The 22,993-nt window shown below is 50.2% G+C and overlaps 1 protein-coding gene across 4 annotated transcripts in view; it reads left to right on the forward strand.

The window, feature by feature from the left end:
- The window catches only part of CACNA1D (calcium voltage-gated channel subunit alpha1 D), a 286,732-nt gene that overhangs the window by 257,011 nt on the left and 6,728 nt on the right, over positions 1–22,993 (forward strand). For 3 of the 4 annotated variants that reach the window (XM_087825031.1, XM_087825033.1, XM_087825032.1), the window contains 6 exons: positions 1,186–1,287; positions 6,200–6,330; positions 18,971–19,081; positions 19,749–20,116; positions 20,808–20,834; positions 22,151–22,297. In XM_087825031.1, coding sequence (XP_087681157.1) covers positions 1,186–1,287; positions 6,200–6,330; positions 18,971–19,081; positions 19,749–20,116; positions 20,808–20,834; positions 22,151–22,297 — 886 coding nt within the window. The remainder of the gene's footprint in view (positions 1–1,185; positions 1,288–6,199; positions 6,331–18,970; positions 19,082–19,748; positions 20,117–20,807; positions 20,835–22,150; positions 22,298–22,993) is intronic. The other variant, XM_087825030.1, reaches the window with a different exon arrangement.

Below are 22,993 nucleotides of genomic sequence, written 5' to 3' on the forward strand. Positions count from 1 at the left end.
GGAACGGTGTGGTGAGTGCAGTGAGAACATTTGTGCTGGTGGATGCCCTCTTCCCACCTCCCTCGCCCCTTCTTTCCTTCCTTCATGACTCACTTTGTCCAGAAAGTTTTGAGGTGACTCATGCAGCTGTTTACTACAGAGTAGAAGAGATGGGAGACCAGGGCAGAGACAGAGCTGTCCCCCAGGAGTTCACTCCCACTGACGCTTACTACTGTGTGACCTTCCTGAGGGATTCCGCTGCTCTGAGCTATAGTTTGTTTCTCTGTGGGAAGGAAATGAACACACCTACGTCAGGGGGAGTCCTGGGAATGAGATGAGATGATGTCTGCAGAAGCCCCTCTGCATTGCTGGCACGTGGCAGGCACGTGGGAGCTACTGTTGTGACCAGTGTCTTCCCAGCTGAGACCAGAGCAGCTGGTCTTTGGGGCCACGCTCAGCCCTGGTAGAATAAGCCTGGAGCGTGGCCAGTGGGGTTGGCTCGGTAGCACTTCAGAGGTGGAATGGGAAGCAGATTGCAGCAGGCTGAGGAGTGACCAGGAGGTGGAGAAGCGGAGACTGTGAGGGAGGAGAGGGAGGGGGCCAGCTAGGGGCGCTGTGGAGTCAGTGCACGGCTGTTTTCCCGAAACCCCAGAGCCCAGGGTGACTCTATCCAGCAAAGCCAGTGCCTGCAAGCTGACATACTCCTTTCAGCATGCTTCCCTGCTCCTGGCCCCCACCGGCATCAGCAAGGGACACAGGAGGCAGGATGGCCTTCTGTACTGACATGTTAGCTGAGGAGACAAACATCAGCCATCTGATAAAAGACCAAGTTGATGTGGGTGCTACAGAAGAGCACACACAATAGGAATTGAAAGAGGCTTATTTGGGTGAAATTTAGTCTGGGTCTTCAAGGTTGGAGGCAGGATTTGGCATTCTGGGCTGAAAGCAGCAGGAAAGGTATAAGTGTGGGCTTGGCGGGGGTAAGGACATGGATTCCAGAGTAAAATGTGGTGGTTCCCAAAGTGGAGTGACTGTAACTATTTGCTGAGATAGGCAGTGTGAATGACCCTGACCGGAGAGGGGCGCCCCATCCAAGGGCCGGGCTCCCATGCAGGCCAGGCTGGGAGGAGAGCTGCATGGTCTGAACAGAGAGGGATTGAGGGCTAGAAGAAGCAAGCCTTGTCTTCTCTTGCTCTTCCAATCCAGGGAACCTGGAACAAGCAAACGAAGAACTCCGAGCTGTGATAAAGAAAATCTGGAAGAAAACCAGCATGAAGCTACTTGACCAAGTTGTCCCTCCAGCTGGTGGTCAGTGTAATCTATTTCCTAAGTAGTTCTTGGCCAAAACATTGGTTTCAGTGACAATGTCAACAGCCAGCGCAGACCGCATAAGGCTTTCTCTGTCAGCTAGATCATTGAGGCCATCTGGTGTAGCTATTTGGCGTGATATGAAGACCATTCCAAAGGGGAGGCCTCAATAGGAAGGAAACCAGGCCAGGATGGCTGGAGCACAGGTTTCCTTATTGGTGGGGGAACTGATATTAGACAAGCTTGCTGCCTCAAAACTAAAAGCCTAGTTTTTTTTGGTCCAAAAAGAAGTATTTAAAACTATTTCTGTGTATCCTTCAACATATTGCTGAAAGCTTTTTGCAAAAAAAATGATAGCTGTCAGAAAATGGCATTTTCAAAACGTTCTTGTCAAGACTGAGTTTACTGCCGTAACTACCAAAGATGTCCCGTTAATTAGAATTTAGAGTAGGGACTAACAGGCATGCTTTTTTCTTTTGTTATTTATCATAAAATAACTGACTGAACTTTTTTCAGATTTTTTTATATATATATAAAACACATATATATATAATTTATACACTGTTTTTCCATTTCATTTAAGTGCACATGGACTTAGAAGTGGAGGTGGTTGTTTCTCGACTATTTTGTTTTCAAGTTTTAAAGGTGCAGGATCTGTTTACTCTGGGCCACCGCCCAGCATTCTGGCATCCCTAGCCCTGGGCATGTGATAAGCATTTGGTATATTTTGTAACCAACCAAACTTTTATAGTGTCACTGCCCGTGCAGCTTTCAGATTGGTCTGGCTCAGGTCTGGATGCTGACTCCGGAACCCCAGGCCAGGATGGTGGCCAATGCCTCTCCCTCTGAGAAGGTGACACCCTCTGGCTCTTGGGGACAGAGAGAGCAGCATGCTGGCCAGCTCCACTCCTCAGCATGAAGCAAGAAGCAGTGTGAGTTTTTGTCACTGCAGGGAGCCACCCATAGCTAGTGTTGCCACCAGCTCCAAGCTGGGGAAGATGGCCCACAAAGAAATAATAAAGGGGAAGCCATAAATCCCCCAAATAAAAAAGAACAGAACGCCCAAACTGCCACCCAGAGAACCCTGGCTGTCCACAGGAGAACCGATACTGCACATTTAAAACGACTCCTCGGTTTCGTTCTTTTCTTTATAGCTGCACACCCAAGTGCTCGCATGGCTTAGATTAACTGCTTCTTCAAAAATTGTTGTAACTATGTGCTTGAGCTTTTTCTGCAGCCTCCATTCCTTTCAACTCTCAGTCTTTCAGAATATTCTGAAGCAATTCTGTTTTAGGGTGGTGGCATGGAATCAGTGTTATCTCTTGCCAGCTGTATTCCCCGACAATGTTTCTCGAAATACTGATGCATGCTTCAGAATAGCGGCTGCGCCTGTCTGGGTAAACCTTCCCTACGGGCCAGGAGCCCTGCCCACTCCGTGTCACATCTCTTGAAATGCCACCTTTATTACAAACTGGTCTCACTCACACATCAGGGCCCATCCTGGCTAGACTCACTTGGACATCATACTGTGAAACTTCATTTCTTTTCTTTTGACCTGAAAAAAAGTCCAGAATTTGGCTCACCATGTAAGCTCCCTTCCTTTGAAAAACAGCAGATCTTTTGCTCTACTAGACTTCTACTAAAGGTTACATATCCTTCCACTTTCTTGGCCCAATGACGGGCCCTGGCTTTTTCTCTGTATCTCTTAAAATGAATTGGGGTTTAGAGTGACATGCTAATCTTTTAAAAAATGGCATTAGGTGGCACTGTGAAACCAAAAGAAGGGAACAGGGCCTCAGGAGGAGATGGGATGCTCCAGAAGTTCCATGTCATGGTTGGTGCATGTGCCTAGGATAATGCTCATCAGGGTGACTCTCAGATGAGTGCTGTTGCCACTGAAGAAGGTCAAAAGGCAGTGGGTTTCTGGTTTCTGTCTTTGGTTTTGACTCTCACCTTCCAGTCATCCTTTCCCACATTGAGGCACACTTAGAAAATGAGAATATTTGTACAGCCCTGTAGGCAAGTGGGTAGCTCCTAAGGCTGAGGGACTTGGTGTCCTCTTTCTGTAACCTCGTCAGAGAGCAGCAGATTGAGCCAGGCCAGCTGTCTCGGGACCAGGCCAGGCCAATGTGGAGTGGTCAGGGAGGCCCTTACAGACCTGGTCACAGAGTAGGTGCCCATCTGAGGAGGTGTTGCTGGCACAGGTGTGAAGTGAGGTGCCCCCAGGTTGTCATGAGCTTGATAATAAGGGGACACTCAAGACTGAGCCCTGGAATACCAGCTGGGAACTTTTCTTTTGCAGGAGACTGTGGCTGTGGGCAGCCTGTCTGCTGTCTCCATCATAAGGCTGAGATGTCTCATTGCCCATCTCTGACTCTTGCTCATGTTCTCATCTCCACTCTTCAGTCTTGTGCCATTTCGTGATCCTCCCCCTCTCTTTAGAAGTCCCCTCGCCTCCCAGAGGCTCTCTTTGCCCTTGACCTCTCTATTGCTCCTTTGGCCTAAAGAGCCTCAAAGCCGACCCCATCACTTTCTCTGCAGTCCTGAGCCCAGACAGCTTCCCTGCATTCATTCCTTCTCTTCCTTCCCTTTCTGTCCTGTGGCTTTCACTTCTGTTTTTAAGAACTCTTCCTAGGCTCAGTCTCAATTAGCTCAGCATCTCAGTGGCACAGACCAAGTGGTCCTTGAAGCCTGCCCTGCTGAGCCCTGGGTGAGGGTGCCTCCACTCTGGAGTGGCCCCTCAGGGAGAAGCATGGTCAGCTCTGCACGGAGTACACTGTCCACCCAGGCTCGGGCCCAGGGAGAGCCGAGACCATCCAGCAGGAGCCCCTGGGCCCTTCATGCTAGCAGAGTCTGGGCTGGAGGGAGACGCGGGGAGGCCTGCATGTGCTGGAAGCAGCCCAGGGTGGAATGATGGGTTGGCCTCCTATGGATAGAGTGGCATTTTTTTTCTGGGCTGAAGAGGCCGGCTGTGGCACAGCAGGAGCAGGATCCCCCTGGGTTCCCGGGATTCCCTATACTGTCAGCAGTCAGTCCACCTCCTGATTGCAGCCCAGTAGAGAGAGAGGCTTGTGCTCTGGGAGAGGCAGCCCCAAAGAAGAAGGTGGCCTGTGTGGTAGGAGCTAGGCTATCGCTCGGGGAGGTGTTCGGAGGAGAAGAGCCCAGGCTGGGGCACTTAAGTCCTAACTTGACTGACCTGGGGCAAGTCATTTAACCTCCTCACCTGTCAGAGCGGGTGAGCAGATCCACCATCTCAGTTGTAGTTGAAGAGGCCATGCCACCCATGTGGAACTCCTCCGACACAGGGCCTGGCTCCTAATAAAAGCCCAGGAGGAGGGGTACCTGGACCTGGTGTCTGATCACCCCTGGGTGGTCTCTCTTGACTTCTCTATCAGCTCTCACCTCCTTGCCCATGAGTGCATCATTAGACCAGCCTGAGACAGGTGAGGGACCATGGTTTCACATGCTATGCAAAGCCCTGGGCTCACTTTGTGGCCCCTACATCATTCCAGGACTTGCCCAGCTTGGGTTTGGGAGAAATGCAACATGTTTTCGAAGCCAGATCTCAAAGCATCTTCTCTTTCAGTAACACTGAGTAACTCTTGGAAAGGCAACCCAGGATTGCCCAGCAGTGTCCAGATAGAGACACCTGCAACATGCTCACTAAATGAACCCCACCCAGGGTGCGTTAGGGAACACAGTGGGCCTCAGTGTCCCCCAACCTGTATGCTCTATAATCCATTTTGATGGGTGCCACTGTCAGCCAGCTGTAAAATAATAGTGACTCTGATGGCTCAGTCATTGAGCCCCCAGCACGAGGACCACCCAAGCAGAGGCTGAATACTGTACATGCCTCTCCTCACTGCTCCTCGGAGGTGTAGCCCCTTTTACACATGACAACACAAGCCCATAGAGGCTGAGCCCCTTGCCTCAGGTCACATGTACCTCTTACAAGGGAAGCCAGGCCAAAAGTTTAGCTGTGCTAAAGCCTGAGGGCCAGTGACCATTCCACCTCCCAGCCTCTGCAGGTCATGGTCAGCGATCCGTGGCTTGCGTGGGGTGGTCTCAAGCCTTCTACCCAGGAGCCTCAGCACACTGCAGATTTGGTAGCAAGCATCCTTGGGGGAGCAGGGCTGTGGAGACTCCTCAGGCACATTCACACTGCCAAGGTCGTTTACCATGAGACAGCCAGAGCCTCTATTCTGCCTCATGCATCACCTGTAAAATCTCAGCAGAGTTCCAGCTCCCAATGATCGTGTTGGGTTGTTTCTGAACAAAGCAGAAATAAGGCAGCTCAACCATGAGGTTAGTTGACGCTGTCACAGCGCAAAGAAAACCAGAAACCAACCAGTTCTGAATTACAGACCAAGAAATGGCATATGGAGGCTATTGGCAGAGTCAAGGGGCACATGGAAATCTGGGTTTGCAGTCACTTTACTGAACCTTCCTCTTCTTCCGAGCTTGTCTGTCATCTTTCTGAGGTCTCTATCTTTATCTCCAGGCACAGGGATTTGGATGGTTAATTGCCCTTAGAATTCGTGGTAATTACACATGCAAATCCCTGTGCACAGGGGTGAAAATATGACCTACAGAGCCTTTTTGTTTTGTAATTTTTATTTTAAGTAAATAACCAAGGTAGCACTTGATAATGTTACTAATACACTGCTCTTTTAAACTCGTGACAAATGTTATTTTCTGCAATTTTGAATATCAGTTTATTTAACTGACTCTAATTTTGAGCCTTAACTGCTTTGCCAAACCATGCTTTTTGCTAGAGCTAGTCTCCCTCCTGTGTTGTAAGCCAGGAGCTCAGAGCCTCTGCGCTGTCCCCCACCCCCAGCCAGAAGCCAGTGTCAGGCTCTTGGTGCAAACGTGCTGATTCGGGAGAGCTGTGTCTGGTCTCTCCGTCTAGATGATGAGGTAACCGTGGGGAAGTTCTATGCCACTTTCCTGATACAGGACTACTTTAGGAAATTCAAGAAACGGAAAGAACAAGGACTGGTGGGAAAGTACCCTGCGAAGAACACCACAATTGCCCTACAGGTGAATTGTTGTTTGTTGTCTTCTCTTTTCACTAACCACTTTACAAGCTTATTTGAAACACTAGAGAGCTGGCAGTTCATGGTTGAGCAGTGCCACAAGGATTTTGTTTAAACTGAGATACTGCACACCCCCAAAAATGTGGACTAGCCATTTCTGGGCCATGAGGTAAGTGCCTCCCTCTCCTTGCTTTCTCTGCGGACCTCTGCGGCCTGTGGGACAGGGCCCCCAGGACAGCGGTGGGGGGGAGCGAGTGCTGCCCTTGCACCTGTCTCCTGCAGGCTTCTCCGAAGGCAGTGCCCTCGAGCAGGCACCCACCCTCCCCTGCCCTGGGCTCGGGCCCTGGCTGCCCAGTGAACAGCTTTCCATCTGAACCCAAGTGCTTTGTTTTGTTTCTGTTTGTTTCTTACCCCACTGCTTGTTGGTTTTGGTCCATTTCAGTAACATTCATCATCTCCTGGTGTGGTGTGTGGTGTGTGTGTGTGTGTGTGCGCGCGCACGCGTGTGCATACGCGTTTGTGCGTGCCTGTATGTGTGCGCGCGCCTGTGGTGTGTCTGTCTGTCTGTGTTGTCTCCTGATGGCCGTGAGGCTTGCTGTGCAAGTGCTGCTCTCTCACGCCCGGCCAGCCTCTGGTCCCCACCCCTAAGCCAGCCTGGTCCCTCCCCGGGCTCCTAGAGTGTGGACGTGGCTTTCACGAACCTCTCGTTCCAACTAGGGTGCACGAGGATAGAGACTCCTAGGTGAGCCCAAAGCTCTGGGTGGGAAGCAGGTGTGCAGGGGAAGGGAGTCGCAGTGGAGACCTGCACACAGGGCCCAGGAAGGGGACTTTATGAGTCCTGGTGATGGAGAAAGCAGGGTGAAGAGAGAAAGGGAAAAAGATGCTAAGAACTGGAAAAGGGGAACTATAGAGGTTGGTAAACTGTCAGAAACAACTGTCCAAATAAGCCGAAAGCCCTGTCATCTCTGCTCCCCACAGCGCTTGACGTCCATTGTGAATAGGATAAAGAATTTTTTCCTTTTTAATTTATTTACTCTAAAATTACTTTTATGTCCCTGTTATCACCACATGTCTTAAGTTGGGCCTTACAGGTATTAGGAAGGGTCAATGTGAAATCATCCTGCACTTCTTTTTGTCCAGGGGAAGAATGCCCAGTATTGATTGTTTTCTGTCAAAGTGATGGTCACTTCCAAAGTGAAGGCTTGTCTGTGATCTCTCTGAGAGAATATGAACACGAATGACGATGGAAGAGCGAATGAAGGATGTGGGTGCATACGCATATGTTGGGTTAGTAGATGACTTTGTGTGACAGTGACCTGTTGATTCATGATGAGACCTCTGCTCTACCCAGACAGCTGCAGGGTCAGGGGAATCAGCTGTATCCAACTGTGGACAGTTTCTGATCTTTCTCTGATCACAGCTCCTAAAGGTAGCTCAGTGAACCACAGGCTCAGTCAAATAGCTTATTACTGTGTCAGGTTGTAGAATTTGTGAGCAAAGCTCTTTCACCTCTGGCCGATCCAGTTTGCAAAAGTGACAGCCCTTTGGTCACAGATCACAAGTAGCCTTAGACAAAGCAAACTGAAAAGTATTTGTAAATTTGAGCTGGTCTCCAGCCCACACATTCTTGAGGGCAGCGTGGCTAAGTTGGGTGCAAGGAGAGGGGGTGATGAACGTGTTTTTGAAAGTAGCCTTGGGCCTGGAGGACTAGGCCAGCCAGGTTTCAGGGTGCTGTGAGGCCCTCTGTTTATAGGGACCTGCTTACTATTCTGAGGTTCTAGCTGGTGGGGTTGGTGGAAATGGATGACTTTTCTGAAGGGGGAAACATACTCTTTCATGGATGACTATGTCGTAATTTACATTAATCAAGTTGGCTCTGTGTTATGAGACCCTCCTGTTTTCTGTGGAAGGCACGTGTGATGACCGCTTCAATGCAGGGTTATAACCTCTTCTGAATCCCCAAGACTTCCCAATTAGATTGCTTCAGGGCTTGCTCTGGTGACTGGGTATAGTCTTCTGATACTTTAAAACCTGAAAACAACACATGGCTAAGAAATTATCACATTTCACGAATGGGGTTCACTGAGTCTTCAAATTGAAGGTTCGAATGATGTTAAAACTACATTTTTAAGTCATGGGTTAAAGGACCTAATCCATTGTGTTACGATAATATTGAGGTGTGGTTTTTTCCTCCTAAACATTTTTCACTTTGTTTATAGAGTTTCATTTCCCTAGTGAAATTCAAATATTTCCAGTTAGGTGGTAATATCACACATTTCACATGGTTCTGTTGGGAGTTGAGGCTCTGACTTTAATTTATGTTGAGTGCACAGCTTAGAAAATTAAGTTGTGTTCATAACCTCAACAGATAAATTCTGAAAATGCATTTGATTCTGAAGCAAACATTAAAAGTGGAAAAATTTTGTCTCCTTGGAGGATAATTCTAATTACATTTTTGGCTTCCTCTGCTCTAGAAATGGCTTTAAATGTGATTTGTCGCTTTACTTTTAATTAGCACAAGGAGGCTCTTCCTTCCGGCCTGACGAAGTATACGTGATGATGTAGCAGTTAGGGCGATGGGAGAACTGCACCAACAGTGTCCCTAGGACAAGTGCACAGGTCCTCGGGGAAGCCCTCGGAAGTGGGCGTGGCATACTGAGAAGAGGGGTGAGTTGCCTCTCCCTGTGCCAGGGGTGCCACACGTCTGACCGACCGCTAATGGCGGTGGAGTGTGGGCATTACAGGGTGAGCGCAGGAGTTAGACTTAGGCATGTGCGTGCTTGTGCTGCGTAGAGTGCCGTCTGTCTGAACAGCTCAGAACAGGTCTGCGTTCTGGGCCCTGCTCCCCCATGGCATGGTTTTCAAGGACACACAGGTGCACTGTGGTTTTCAACCCTGTGGTCCCCATCTGGTCTCCCTGTGTTCAGACCCACTGCAGCGTCCCCTTCTACATGAGGGGGAGTGGCTTGAGGAGCTCCTGGATCCATGCGTGGGTAGGAGCTCGGCACTCGGTGTCCTCTGGCCTCTGTGGTCTGAATGAGTGTGCAGTTTCCATCCGTCCATCCGTCATCATCATTACAGCCAGCCTTCTCTCCAGCACCTCTCCAGAGGGAATCAGAGAGAAGCTGCCTCAGACCTTTATTTTCCTCACTCATCCCCTCCATGCCATGCTCACTTTAGTTTGACCCAGCATCTGCTCTTCATCCATTGCTGCTGCATCCCAGTGACCTGCAAGTTCCCACAAGGGGCAAGTAAATAAAGGAGCAGAGCTCTGCAGCCGTGGAAATGTGTCCTCTAGTAGCGCCCCATTAGACCTTCCAGACAAGGATCCCTGGCAGGAGACAGACACCAAGTTGTCCAGTATCTCATGGAAAAGGGAAAAAAAACCCAAAGTGGAAAAAGTTTTGTTCATTTCTTTTTCTTTCAACATCCAAGGATTTCCTTTATGCAAAAGGCACTGTGGTGGAATCTGAGGAGACCGTGTCCCTCACTGGTCTCAGGCGGGAGCCTGCCCATCATAATGACAGGAGGACTTTAGAGGGATAGTCCTTAAGACACCAGTATTTCCAGCTTGTAAAGAGTTGGGCTGCCAGGTTTTATGATGTTAAAGTCTGTTCCCCAAGCCCACATCTGGTGATGTAGGTGGTCAAGTGGAAAGGTGGGTGCTATACAAGAAGCAAACGCTGCTTCTTCCCTGATGTGCCTTGATCTGGCCTCCTGAGGGAGGCTCGGTGCCTAAAGACAGAGGAAAATGGGATGTGCAACAGACATTTAGTCTGTGGAATATTGGACACCTATTTTCTAAGTCACTGTAGCCTTAAAAGTAGCAAACATTTTTTTCCGTTTTTTTAAAAGCATGACTCCATCCAAAGCCATAAAAAGGCTCTCCCCCCCGCCCCCCTTTTTTAACCTAAGAGGAGAACAGATGCTAACAGATGAGATTTCACTGGCTGATTCATTTGTTTCAGATGCTTGAACGGATGCTTTAGAATTTTCTGCCTGAGCTACAGCACCAAGCTCGTTAGTCGGAAGGCGTTGGTGGCTAAGGCCTTGAAAGGGAAAAGTCTCAAGTGGGCTTATTTCTACTGAAACAGCATTTCGGGAGAAATGCAGGAGAAAGCAAACCCGAGGCCCCAGGGAGACCCCTTCCAAGCAAAGCAGTCCTCCAGAAGGTGGAAGCAGGGCCGCGGCTCATCTGCGGAGCCATGGCCGTCTGTCGCGGACACTGCTCTCGGTGCCTCTTTTTCGTGAGAGGGGACATGCAAGGCTTAACCAGTTTCCCTTCCAAGCAGAGACTCAGAGAAAGGGAAAGAGAGAGAGAGCAAAGGAGGGGGGCAGCCGCCCCACAGAGAAATGAAATGAACACAACTTCCTGATGCTGGCCAGTGAAAAAAAAAAAAAAGTAAATAATAAAAAGATTAAGCAGACCTGCCTAAGGTGGGCAGCTGACTCGGTTCCAAAGTCCTGCATCCCTAGTTTGCCCAGACTCCCAAAGACTGGCAGGCCCTGGGCGCTGAGCTGGCAGAGTTCCTTTTATACAGCAGCCAGTCCTGACCTCCTGACCACCGGCTCCGCTCTCTGCAGAGACCAGTTCAGAATGCAGTGAGATTGGGCAGGGCAGGGAGCTCAGACACACCCATTTAAACTAACACACCCGCATGCCAAACCAACCCAGGCAGCACCTCAGGTTCCATCTAACGTGTCCACGGGAAGCACCACCACACCCAGCCTCATCCAGCATTGTCCGTCTTTAGTCTGTGCTCAAAGCCAGTCCGGGGATGCGTCTTTGGAAGCAGTGTGGTCTAGTTTCCAGGACACTGGGAGTCAGGGAACTGGGGTTCTAGTCCAGCTCCAGCGTTCGGTTGCTGCGTGACCTTGGGCAAGACACTTAACCTCTCTGTGCCTCAGTTTCCCCATCTGTAAAATGGGGATAATAATGTCGACCTACCTCACAGGGCTGTTGTGAGGAATAGCTAAGTGATTGTAAAGCACTTTGAACGTATAATTGCTTCTTATTAAGACTACAACAATAATAATATCATATGCCTGTTTACTACCAGAACTTAAGAAATTTGTTTTTCTTTTACCTCTTTTCTGTTCTGTGCTGTAGTGATCCATTGAGACAGTGAATCCTCCCCTTTTTAAGATATCTGGAAACGCATAAAGGTGTAAACAGAGATAACTCTACAGACCGGGTTTTCACATCTGAGAACAGATTTTTTTGTCCCAGATGTTGCTTCGTGAGGGCCTCCCCTCTGAAATCCTCAGCCAATGCCAAGCACTGGTTGAGGTGTGTCTGCATCTGTGCTGAGCCCAAGATGCCCAAAGGAGCCAATCTGAGTTTTAAAGTCAATATTCAAAAGTAACCTTAGTGCAAAAACTTCACGTTTCTAAAGTGAAGAGAGAGAAGGGTCCCCAGCCCCATTTGCCGCCCTCATCTCTGCAGACTTGGTGGCTGCGTGTGTGCGGGGCCTGGAGAATGAGCTGGAGAATGCGGGGAAGCCCGGTTCCTGGCTGTGCTCCTCCAAGACCATGTGTGCTTATGGCAGAGCATGGGAGCCATGTCACCAGTAGCAGTGGGAGTCTTGCGGGCTCCCTCCCAACTTTGAATCCTGTTCCAGTGACATCTTGTGTGTTGTGACCTTTGCCCTTCGGCCCCATTGGCTCATGATACCAAGTGGTCTGATCTGCGTGGACTTAAGTGGACTCCCTGGCCTCACTATGGAAATGGGCTCAGCCCCCGATCGGCTTCTGCTCCTACATGTGCAGACTAGAGAGCGCCTAGGAGCTTGCAGTGGGTTTTGTGGATTCTCACAGCAGAGTCTCTGAGGCCCGAGACCAGGTTTGACTGCACCCATCGCCATGGTAGGGATACGGGGACAGGGTTGAAAGCTGGCCAGAAAACTCCAGTGGGGCCGGGCCCTTGTGAGGATGCCGCCTGTACCTGCTAGTCAATAGCGATGGCCCCCAGCACCCTGAGTCTCCCCACAGCCTGCCAGCGTCCCAGCCCCTCTACAGACCCTTCTGTGATCCAGCAACTAAAGGACTAATGCCTGGCTTCGGGAGGGCCTTCGGGATGCTGCTCTGGTCGAGAGTCCCATTTCTGCCCTGATTGGGCAGTGCCTGGGATGCACCAGTCATTAAGAATGGGTGTATCTTCCTTGAAACGGATGCTGGTTGGCCTGTGGGCACAGACGAGGAGCTAGTTCACCCCCGGACAAATGATTCCTGTTTGTCTCTGACCCACCTTGAAGTCAAGTTTATTCAACACTGCAGGCCAGACAGTATATCCTCACCCCACTGTCTGTGTCACCCTGTCTCCAAGGGCCTGTGTGACCAGCTGTCTCCTAGATCTAAGTCTCCATATGCCAAAGCCTCAGCAGAACAGCCCCGAGTAATTCATGTGATGGGTGTTTCCACATGCCTTTCTCCACAGTTCTTCCAAATAGTTAAAAACTGCAAAGTGGTAACTTTCTAGGTAGGACTTAGGGAATGGTTCGGATGAAATGGGAATCTTGCCCCCTGTGGGTCTGGCTATGTTTGCTGTGTGATGGTACTGGCTGTGGTTGGTAGGCAAGGCCCAGCTGGTGAGAGATAGCCAGAAATTGTGGGGGTGCCTCTGGCCTCAACCCCAAAGGGAAACAAGGCTTCCCTGAAACTCAGTTTATAGTCAGACTACAGACACTTCTGTCCAGTCTCCTGAAATCCCTGTGGAAGAGTATAGCTTTAAATGTAGGTCAGTTGTAGGAGACGACTTAAGTTTATTATCCTCTAATCTTCATTGACTCACTCAGCCAACTTGGTACCCAACACCACAAACCATGGTGCTAAACCCTAAAGCTCCTGGCTAGAAGACATGACACAGGCCATTGTCCATCACGGGAAGCAGACGTAAGATGGGGCATCAGGCTCTTATATGGCTGACACTGTGGTGTGGCCTGGTTAACAATTAAATCCACAGGATTTTGGGGTACTGGATTCAGTACTCTTTTGGAAAAGCAGATATTCCCCCCACTCTGAGAATAGTAATTACTATTTTCAAAAGTCTTTATGAAGATAAAATTACCGAAAGGAGTTACGGCAAGTTATATTAGGTAGTAGCAAAAGGTCTTAATTACTGTATCATGTTATAGAATAATACCCACCTAGGACCCCTCATTAGCCCAGATGTGTCACGATTCAGTTATCCATGGGAAGGAGCTTGCTGCCACTTACTAATGGATCCAAGGTTGGGTAGGCACCTGTGCAAGTGTATTCTCCTTGGGACCCAGTAGACGTGAGAGAGATGGCTGTTTGGGGTCATGAGAGAGCAGGGCATTCTAAGGCACAGTGAGGGTGATCTGTTATCAGGTGTCAAAGGCCAGCTCAGAGAAGCCCTGGAAAGGACATTTCTGCCCAAAGTGGAGAAAGGCCAGTGAAATAACAGGAATCCCAGGTGGGGTGAAGAGTGTGTGGCCTGAGGACAAGGTGGTATTACCTGTTTGAGGACAGGTTAGCAGCCGTTCTCAAACTCTGTGGTCTCTGGACCCCTTTATGCTCTTAAAAATTTATGAGGACCCTTGTATATCAATATTTACTGCTTTAGAAATTAAAAGTGAGGAATTTCTGAAGCAGTATGCAAGCACAAAGATGCCAGCGTGATGACGTCATCACACGTCATGTGGCCTTTGAGAAGCCCCCCCCCCCCCCAGCTCCGTGAGAGAATGAGAGGGCGAGGCAGAGGACATCCTGGTTTATTATGCGGATGCCGTGGCCTCACGGACTCCCGAAGGTGTCCTGGGGAGCCCCAGGGTGCCTGGAGCACACTTGGAGAACCGTTGCTGTAGAGAAATGACCCCAAATCCCCCTAAAGGAAAAGGTTAAAGAACCTCTTGTGCATACCACTGTCCCTGACTGAAGCCCTTGTCTCCCTCTCAGGCCCCCCCCCATCCCAGACCATTCGCCTGGACACAGAGCTGCCTGTACCCCCAGTGTCCAGCGACGTTCAGACTGAGGGTTGCACCCCACATGCCACGTCTCGCTGCCTGTGCTGATCTGGAGGAATGATGGTCTGAATTAGTGCACGTATGATACACAGTGTTTTTCAAGATCACAGCCCCTCAGAGTCACACAACTGAGACAAGATGTGCGCTGAGCCTAAGATCAGTTTCCTGACACCTCGTGGTCGTTTGTCATTTCCATGCTAACTTAGTGATACAGGAGCTCGGCCAAGCTGGTTCAAGGAGGCTAGCCGTGACTGAGTGGCACCCGCAGTCGTGTGGGGGAGTGGGCAGGAGGGAGCGTTGGATTGAGACTTGACCCCAGCACTCTGCCGTTGACCCAACGGGACTTTGCCTTGGTGGTGGTCAAGGGGGCGCCAGCATGGTGTCGTGGGAACCTAGCTGAGCCTTTGCTATTTGGGGCAGGTTCGTTAACCAGATGGGAATACTCTGGCCTGCCCCCGCTCCCAGGATGTGGCAGGATAAAGTAGGTGAACGCCACGGGTAACTCACGGGGTGACGGCACAGCTGACTCTTCCGTGAGGGCTGGAACCACTGTGGATGACTCACGGAGCGAGCTTCATGCTTATGATTCTAACCCTTTATATAACTCACAGACTGTTCATAACGGACACAAAGGCTACACCATCACATTTTCCCTGGAGGAAAACAAGGACAGAAGAAGGGGCGTGCCCCTCCGTGCCGTGTGTGTGCGTGTGTGTATGCAGGGGAGGCGGGGATAGCTCGTAGATGAGCAGGTTCATTCCTTAAGAATTTAATCGCCAGTTCTTTCTAAGGGAGCTAGTCTAAAGTGGTCCGGCCGATCGGGTAGGGGCTGAGTCCTGCTGAAGGGTTAACCAGAACTGGCCTGAGCAGGGCCAGCCCGGCTGAGTGAAACCTGCCTGTGATGGAGACCAGGCTCCGCCAGCCGAGGGCTCTCGTGCTGGAGTCTGAAAGCCTGGCACTCACTTCTGAAGATGAACGGCCTGGCTGGGTTCCGACTGGAGACTCGAATCTCTCATCTCCACTGCTACAGTGTAGGTCCAGAGGGGTTTGGACATACTTGCTGTAGAGAGCTGGCAGAAGATGGTGTGTCTGATGGAGCTAGCTTAGGAAGACAGGCAGCGAAAGTCTTACCAATGTGCCCAGGTAGGGAAAAAACCCTAAAAGTGGGCAACAGGAAGGAAGGTAAACGAATGTTCATTTTTTATGTTAAAATATAATTTTTTGCTATTGCTTCAGAAATATTTAGAGAGATTTTATAGTTTGGATTTTTTTTTTTCTTTTTTTGGTGACTTAATCATTTAGTAAATATCTATAAAATTCCAATTAAATGGTGTCTACATTTAAAGCAGCAGTCTATGGGAAAAGTGATATTTCTTTTTTAAAAAAACGCTTATGATAACATCTAGCATTTAAAGATCAACCAGAAACTAGGCTTGATTCTGTTTAACATTTTATATGATTGGACATCTTAAATCAATGTTTATATTTTCTAGGAATCCTGTGTTTATTTAAAACCATAATTCTCCTGTGTTGTTAATGGAATGACTTTATATGGCTTCAATTGTGTTGGTTTAAATGCTATGACCACATTCCTAATTAAAATAGTATTTTGCTGATAGAGGTAGACAGATATGATATATGAAAGCATACACAATTTTACTGATTGTAAAGTGTTTATTTCAAGAAAAATGTTCTTTTTTTTTTTTTTTAGAGCTGTGAAAAAAATTTTTTCAAGGAGTTAAGATAGTTTTCTGAATTTTGGGGGATTGAAACTTGTGCCTATGGAATTTTTGGAGCAGCCTAAGCTACCTTTTAGCTTGATATGTGTGCTAGAAAAATTTCATTATCATGTTTTGTGATATGTAATAAATTCAGGGTGCTGTGCTTAAGCTTTGTTTCAGTTCAAGTTTGGGAACATCTGTTTCCCTCATTCCCAACCCTGGCAGACACTCTCCCCCCTGTGCCCCCCCCCCCCGCCCTTCCCCAGATCCCACGTGAAAGGTAAAGTCAGTCCCTGATTCTTAGAAGGTGTGTTTCTTCCTGCGTGGAGCAAGCAAAATGTCATCGTGATTTCTAAGCCTCTGCTTTCCTGTCGGGAAGAGTGATGCTTTCTCTCCTCCTCTGATGTCTCTTTAATAAATATGTTGTCATTATTTGTCTTTGGAAATGGCCTCTTGGGCCACCTCTCAATTTTCTCCATGATTTATGTTGCAAACAAACTCTCTGTCTTGTGTCTGTTCGCTGCACTCTCCTACTCTGGTGTATCATTGACAATGTGCTGGAGACAGTCTTTGTTTTTATTATGCAATTATGTTATATGTGTATTTCAGTGAAATGTCAACCCGTCAACAGAGGATGATGTTAAAAATTATCCAAATAAATAGTTTTCTATTTCTTTTAATCAGACCTAGTCCAATCAGTTGCATGACAGCGAACAGGATTATTTGTTACTATTTAAACTCAATGTGTCTGGCCCATGCTGCCTTGTAACATGGATTAATATACATCATTTAACTGGGGGTGTTGACTTAGTGCATGGTCACCTGTGTTTGTTTTGTGGGGACAGCAGCAAGTATGTCAGACCTGGTCTCTTCTTGTTGGAGCCTCAGATATGTAACAGCCCTTTCTCCCCAGTGATCCAGAATTCGCCCTGAACTCTGGCTTATCTTATCTTGCCTTGATAATTGTGCCCTAGAAAATGCTGAATGAATGAACCGTAGGCTGTTAATACTACTGGGCTCGACCTTTCTGCACATGCCGGTAGCTCTGCTGTGTAAGAGCTTTCACCCACTTGACATTAGACTCGCCTTCTTGATGTTTCCATGAGAATGGCAAGGGGTCCCCCCAAGCCCAGTGGTTCCCTGGGCTCAGATGTGCTGGACTCAGGGATCCTGAGAGAGGGAAAGTGTGTGTGTACATACATGTGTGCATGCATGTGTCCGAGTACATGTGTGCATGTGTGTACATGCATGCATGTGTGCGAGTGCACGTGTGCATGTGTATGTGTGTGTGCATCTTGTGCCTGTGATCAGAGGGACAGGAGAGGAAGTGGCAGCCTCACTGACACACCATGAGCTGTTCTGGGTTTGGCTCTGGGACATGTGTGTCTTTCCTTTGCAAGACCAGAGCCTTCTTAGCTAGGGACCTGAAAGCTTTGACTGTGGGTGGCTCTTTCACCCTACAATTCAGGAACTGGAAAGACCTCCTGATCCTCTATTCAAAGCCTGGTTCAAAGCAGACCCAGGCTGCTGTGCCACCTCTCACACGCTCATCTCCTGGGCTGGGTGTGTTATGGAGGAGGCCATTTTCAAAGGGGACTGTTGGGAAATTTGCACTTGTACACTTTACATTCTAGATTAACATCACCACCCCTGGCGCCTGCAAAGACCAGTCTGAACATTCCCACATCAGTGGGCCCAGCCCTGCTGGATCTGCCCACCGTCTGCTCCCCCACCTTGACCACTGCTGAGCGTGTCTCAAGTATGGTCATTACGCTTTGTATATTCCTGTGCCCACCTGCTGCTGGGGGTTGTGGAGGAAGGACAGGGAAGTGGTCCCCTCCCCTGACAACCCACACTTGGCCCTGTCCTCCTCTGCTCACTGCCCTGATATTACCGTGGTAGCTGCAGGTGGAGACAGGCATAGCTGGCCTTTAGTGGCTGCTTAGCCTGTCCGAGTCAGCTTGCTGTTTTCCTTAAACTGATGATCAAAGCATCATAGTTTTCTCAGAGCCAGTGACTGTACCTTCCCCGTGTATGGCCCATAAGCATCCCACATGTTTCCTACAGAAGTCGGGAACAGTGGAAAGGCTTCTCCCAGGCTCTGTCCCCATGCAGCTCTGGACCCAGGATAAGGCGAGCTATGAGGGCTTTGGGGAAAGGCGGAGTGTCTGTGAGGGGCCTAGGCGTCAGCTGACGGTTCTCACATGGCCTCCATGTCAGGGCGTCGTGGTTGTCAAGAGGATGACCTGGCTGCTGGCAAGTTCTCAGCCTGAGTGCAGGCCAGGGTTCCCCGAATGGCCACAGAGGCTGGCACTGCACAGCGGCCCAGGTCTGTGTGCATGTCAGTCGCTCTGTCACGGTCTTGAGTGTGCTGGTGGTTGCAGTGTGTTGTGTCCCTCCCTCATTCCCATGGCTTTTTAGCAGAACCAGTGGCCCCGATGGCTGCTTGGTCTGCTTGCCCTCCGACACTTGCACCTAGGCTTCCTCACCCTGGACCAGCCAGCGCGTCCTTGCCATCCTCCCTGCAGAGCAGCCAGGCTGTGCTCCCTGCCTGGCTGGGACTTGGGAGATACCTGGCGCTCTGCAGGACATCCTTCTGTGGACTGTCATTTAGACATGGACATGGGCTCTTGGCCATGACAGACCTGGAACTAGTCACCAGGCACTGTTCCTTTAAGTGGGGGCATTTGAAAGGAGTTTCCTAAGGTGGGCCTCGAGCATCCCAGGCTAGGACCATCTTGAACCCCTGACCACGACCTACAACTCCGAGGCTGCAGGGCTCCGTCAGTTCTATTCAAACAGTGGTCTGCTTCCTGGGCCGCCCTTTGGAGAAACCTTTCCCTCCCACGGCTGAATCGGGCAGGAGCGAAGCCAGGATGCAGGCCGGGCCCAGGGCGCCCGTGCCGTCTAATCTGTTTTGCCGTTTTCATTGATCTAGGCGGGGTTAAGGACACTGCACGACATCGGGCCAGAGATCCGGCGGGCTATATCATGTGATCTGCAGGACGATGAGCCTGAGGAAACCAAAGAGGAAGAAGATGTAGTCAAAGTAATTATTCCACGCACAGCCGCGCACTGGCCGCTTGGAAATAGTGGGGCAGGACTCCAGTTGGGGCAGCTAACGAGCCACAAAAGAGCCTGGAGAATGCAAGGCAGCCCCAGAGTGTAGGGGGCTTGCGGACCATGCCCTCCCCATTCACCAGCACCTCCTCTAGGGCCAGGCCTGCCCGTCCCAGGCCTGCTCCTCTGCCCCACGCTGGCAGCTCCTGAGGGGCTTGGCCACAGCCACTGGCTGGTATGGGTGAGAACCCTGGGTGCTTCTGGCAGCTGCCTGCCTGCACTGCTCCCTTCTTCCCCAGGCTAGTTCCTTGAGCTGCCAGCAGCCCTCAGCCCCCCAGCTCCCCACCCAACCTCAACCTCTGGGGCTACCAACCAGCCCTGTTCGGTATATACCAAGTCACCTCAACTTGGAGCAACTGGAAGAGCACACTCGAGTGACAGCCAAGAGCTTGCCCCCCGGCTCAGGATTTGGTAACCTTCCTCATTTCAGGGGACCAGCCACCACATAGACACATTCACCCCTCAGATCGTTCTCCAGGGATCCTCCGGAGCTTAACCTAGAATTTGTTTTTCATGTAGAAAAAAATGACCTAACACAGCTAGCCTGCATCAAATACTTGTTAAATTACCTGGTGTTGTCTCCCATTATTTTGCAGAGAAATGGTGCCCTGCTTGGAAACCATGTCAATCATGTTAATAGTGATAGGAGAGATTCCCTTCAGCAGACCAATACCACCCACCGTCCCCTGCATGTCCAAAGGCCTTCAATTCCACCTGCAAGTGATACTGAGAAACCGCTGTTTCCTCCAGCAGGAAATTCGGTGTGTCATAACCATCATAACCATAATTCCATAGGAAAGCAAGCTCCCAGCTCAACAAATGCCAATCTCAATAATGCCAATATGTCCAAAGCTGCCCCTGGAAAGCGGCCCAGCAATGGGAACCTTGAGCATGTGTCTGAAAATGGGCATGATTCCTCCCACAAGCATGACCATGAGCCTCAAAGAAGGTCCAGTATTAAAAGGTAACCTTTAACATTTGTTGGCACTTGGTAGTGTTGTGTCTGCCCCCCACCCCCATGCTCTGGCATGTGCAGGAGGTTCCCAGTAGACATTTGCAGTTGAGCCTGTGAGTGCCACGAGGGCATGGCCTCTTCAGGCCCCAGCCACATGATGACCCTGAAGGATAAACGGCCACTGGCCATTCTGACTCTTGCTCAATGAGCCACTCCTTAAAATGGCAGCAGGTGTAAACTCTACCGTCCCCGTTGTGCCAACAGACTCTGGGACAGGGGCTGGCAGACCTTTTCTGGGAAGGGCTAGACTGTAGGCACTTTAGACTCTGAGCACCAAACAGTCTATTGCAGCTACTCAACTCTGGCTATGGCAAGAAAGCAGCCAGAGACAGTATGCTAAACGCATGGGTGCGGCTGTGTCACCATGAAACTTTACTTTTGGACACTGAAATGTGACCTTTATATAGTCACAGGTGATGAAATATTTTTCTTCCTTTGATGTTTTGCAGTCCTTTAAAAGTGTAGAAACCATTCATAGCTCATCAGCCACAGAGAAACAGGTGGCAGCCGTGTTTGTCCTGTGACCCGTAGTTTGCCAGCCCCCTCTAGGTAGTAGCCTGGTAACTGCATTGTAAATTTTGTTGGAAATATTTAACTTTTATCTTCTCCCTCCCTCCCTTGTTATGCCTTTCCTGGATAGAGCCCGCTATTATGAGACTTACATTAGGTATGTGCTCACTGCCTGTGTTTGTGTGTTAAATACTGTGTGTTGTGTGACCAGTTGGCCTCTCTGAATGCTGAGAGATGAGAAGTTCCTTTGAGCCAACTGCGATATTATAGCTCAGGGCTATGGACTCAGGAGTCGGGGGCAGTGCCTTCTTTCTGCATAAACAGTTCCCACCCAAGGACTGATGCTCACATGCCAGGTGCCCAAGCTAGACCCTGCAGACCTTGAGACAGCACAGGGAGAGCCTGCTGTGCACTGGTGCCCAGACCTGGGCCCGTGATGTTGGGCAATGGCTGCTACTTTCTGGGGCCAAGCCTTTTGTGTGGCCTTGGTGGAAGGATGTCCCCAGCCTCCTGGAGACCAGGGGCCAGGTCCTCTCCTTTGCCTCCCATGCAGCCCTCAACAAGTGCAGTGTATCTGCTCCACGTTGGCTGAACTGGGTGGAACAGCGGGCAGGATGGTGGTTTTGTTGGCGATGGGGAGGATAGGTCTTCTGGTTCAATTCTGTCAAGTGATATCTTGGACCAGAGGTCAGGGAGAGCATAAAGGACTTGAAGGGAGCGCAGTCCTCTCTCTGGAGAGGAGCGATGTCACAGTGCCTGGCTGGTTTTCCTGAGGACCCAAGCCAGGACAGCCAGGCTTCAGAGAGGCATTACCACAGGCCTGGGGCAGGGGACAGTCTTGGAAAACTTGGCAGGTATGCATGAGAGTCTCCCTGGGACACTATCCAAAATTCCTGTTACCTTGCCTGGGTCAGATGCAGTGGGAAGTTGGTGGTGAGGGAGTCTCTTTGTTCCAGGTTCTGAAGTCACACGGGGCCCAGGTATTAAGGAGTGGGGATCAGAGTAGATGGCCTGGAATTTCATAGTATTTTCCCTGGGCCTGCCAATCACTGCAGGTTTCTAGGTCCATTTTCTTGCTCTGTTCCCCAAATTACATCTACTCCTTTGCCACCAGGGCCCCTGGGCATAGTGGTCTGGCACCAGCATTATGCAAGCTACTGAGAAAGAAACCCTTCCTGATGCGTGTACACACACACACACACACGCCCCACTGTTGGCAGTGGCCTTAACAGTCCAGTCCTGCGGTCTGGCACCAGCATTATGCAAGCTACTGAGAAAGAAATCCTTCCTGGATTTCCTCCCACCCCCAGCCCCTGTTGCCGGTGGCCTTAACAGTCCAGCCCTGCTTGAGGCAGGTGCGCCCGGGGAGAAGCCCGGTGCACACGGGCAGGATGCTGGCCACAGGTGGAGGCCCAGCTACGGGCAGTGTCTGCCGCCTGCCCAGGCGCTGAAGTCCTCTCTTCCCAACTGCAGGTCCGACTCAGGAGATGAGCAGTTTCCAACTATTTGCCGGGAAGACCCGGAGATACAGGGTTACTTCAGGGACCCCTGCTACTTGGGGGAGCCGGAGTACTTCAGTGGTGAGGAGGACTACGAGGACAGCTCGCCAACCTCCAGCAGGTGAGGAGCTCTGGAGCTCGGGCGCAATTAGAAGACTTGGCTGTTGCCAGTCCCTTGTGCTCTGCCTGTTTGTGGAGCCACGGGCCACCTGCAGCTGCACTGGGGACTGCCCTGGAAAGCAAACCAGGAACACAGACTCCAGGCCAGAGGAAAGGCCTGAGCAGAGCAAATGGGGTCAGAGAGGCAAAATGGAGACTGTTCTTCTGGGCTGTTTCCCCATTTCCACCAGGGACCTGTGGGGCCTTTTAATAAAGGTCCAGAAATGAGAGCTGGGCCTGTGCATGGAGGGTTAGCTCGTCTCCATCAATTCCTTGTCTCCTGAGAGGCCTGTTTTTCTTTTGTTAGTGCGGAGCACTCGAAGCTGGAGCTGTCTGCAGAGCAGCTCTGCGAGCCCAGAGCTCTGGTGGGACCTTAATGAACAGCACCTGTTTTCCCCTCTCATCAAAGGGTCCCTCTCCAGGCTTCTGTCCTAAAGAAAGAATGTTTGAGGTTAAAGGGACACTTGCTTTGGGACACATGGTGGGCAGTGCAGGGGGACAAAGGCCACCTACCATCCTCTTCTCTGTAAATCGCATCTCACCATGACCAGGTGGCCCACGGAAGTGGACGTGGTACTGCCGAGAGGTCCCTTCCCGTGTCTGAGCTGTCAGTAACTAGCCTCACACTTCCCCTGCCCTCTTCCAGTACCCTGCCAGC

The sequence above is a fragment of the Miniopterus natalensis genome, chromosome 15 (genome assembly GCF_054644295.1).
Source record: "Miniopterus natalensis isolate mMinNat1 chromosome 15, mMinNat1.hap1, whole genome shotgun sequence".
NCBI lineage: Eukaryota > Metazoa > Chordata > Mammalia > Chiroptera > Miniopteridae > Miniopterus > Miniopterus natalensis.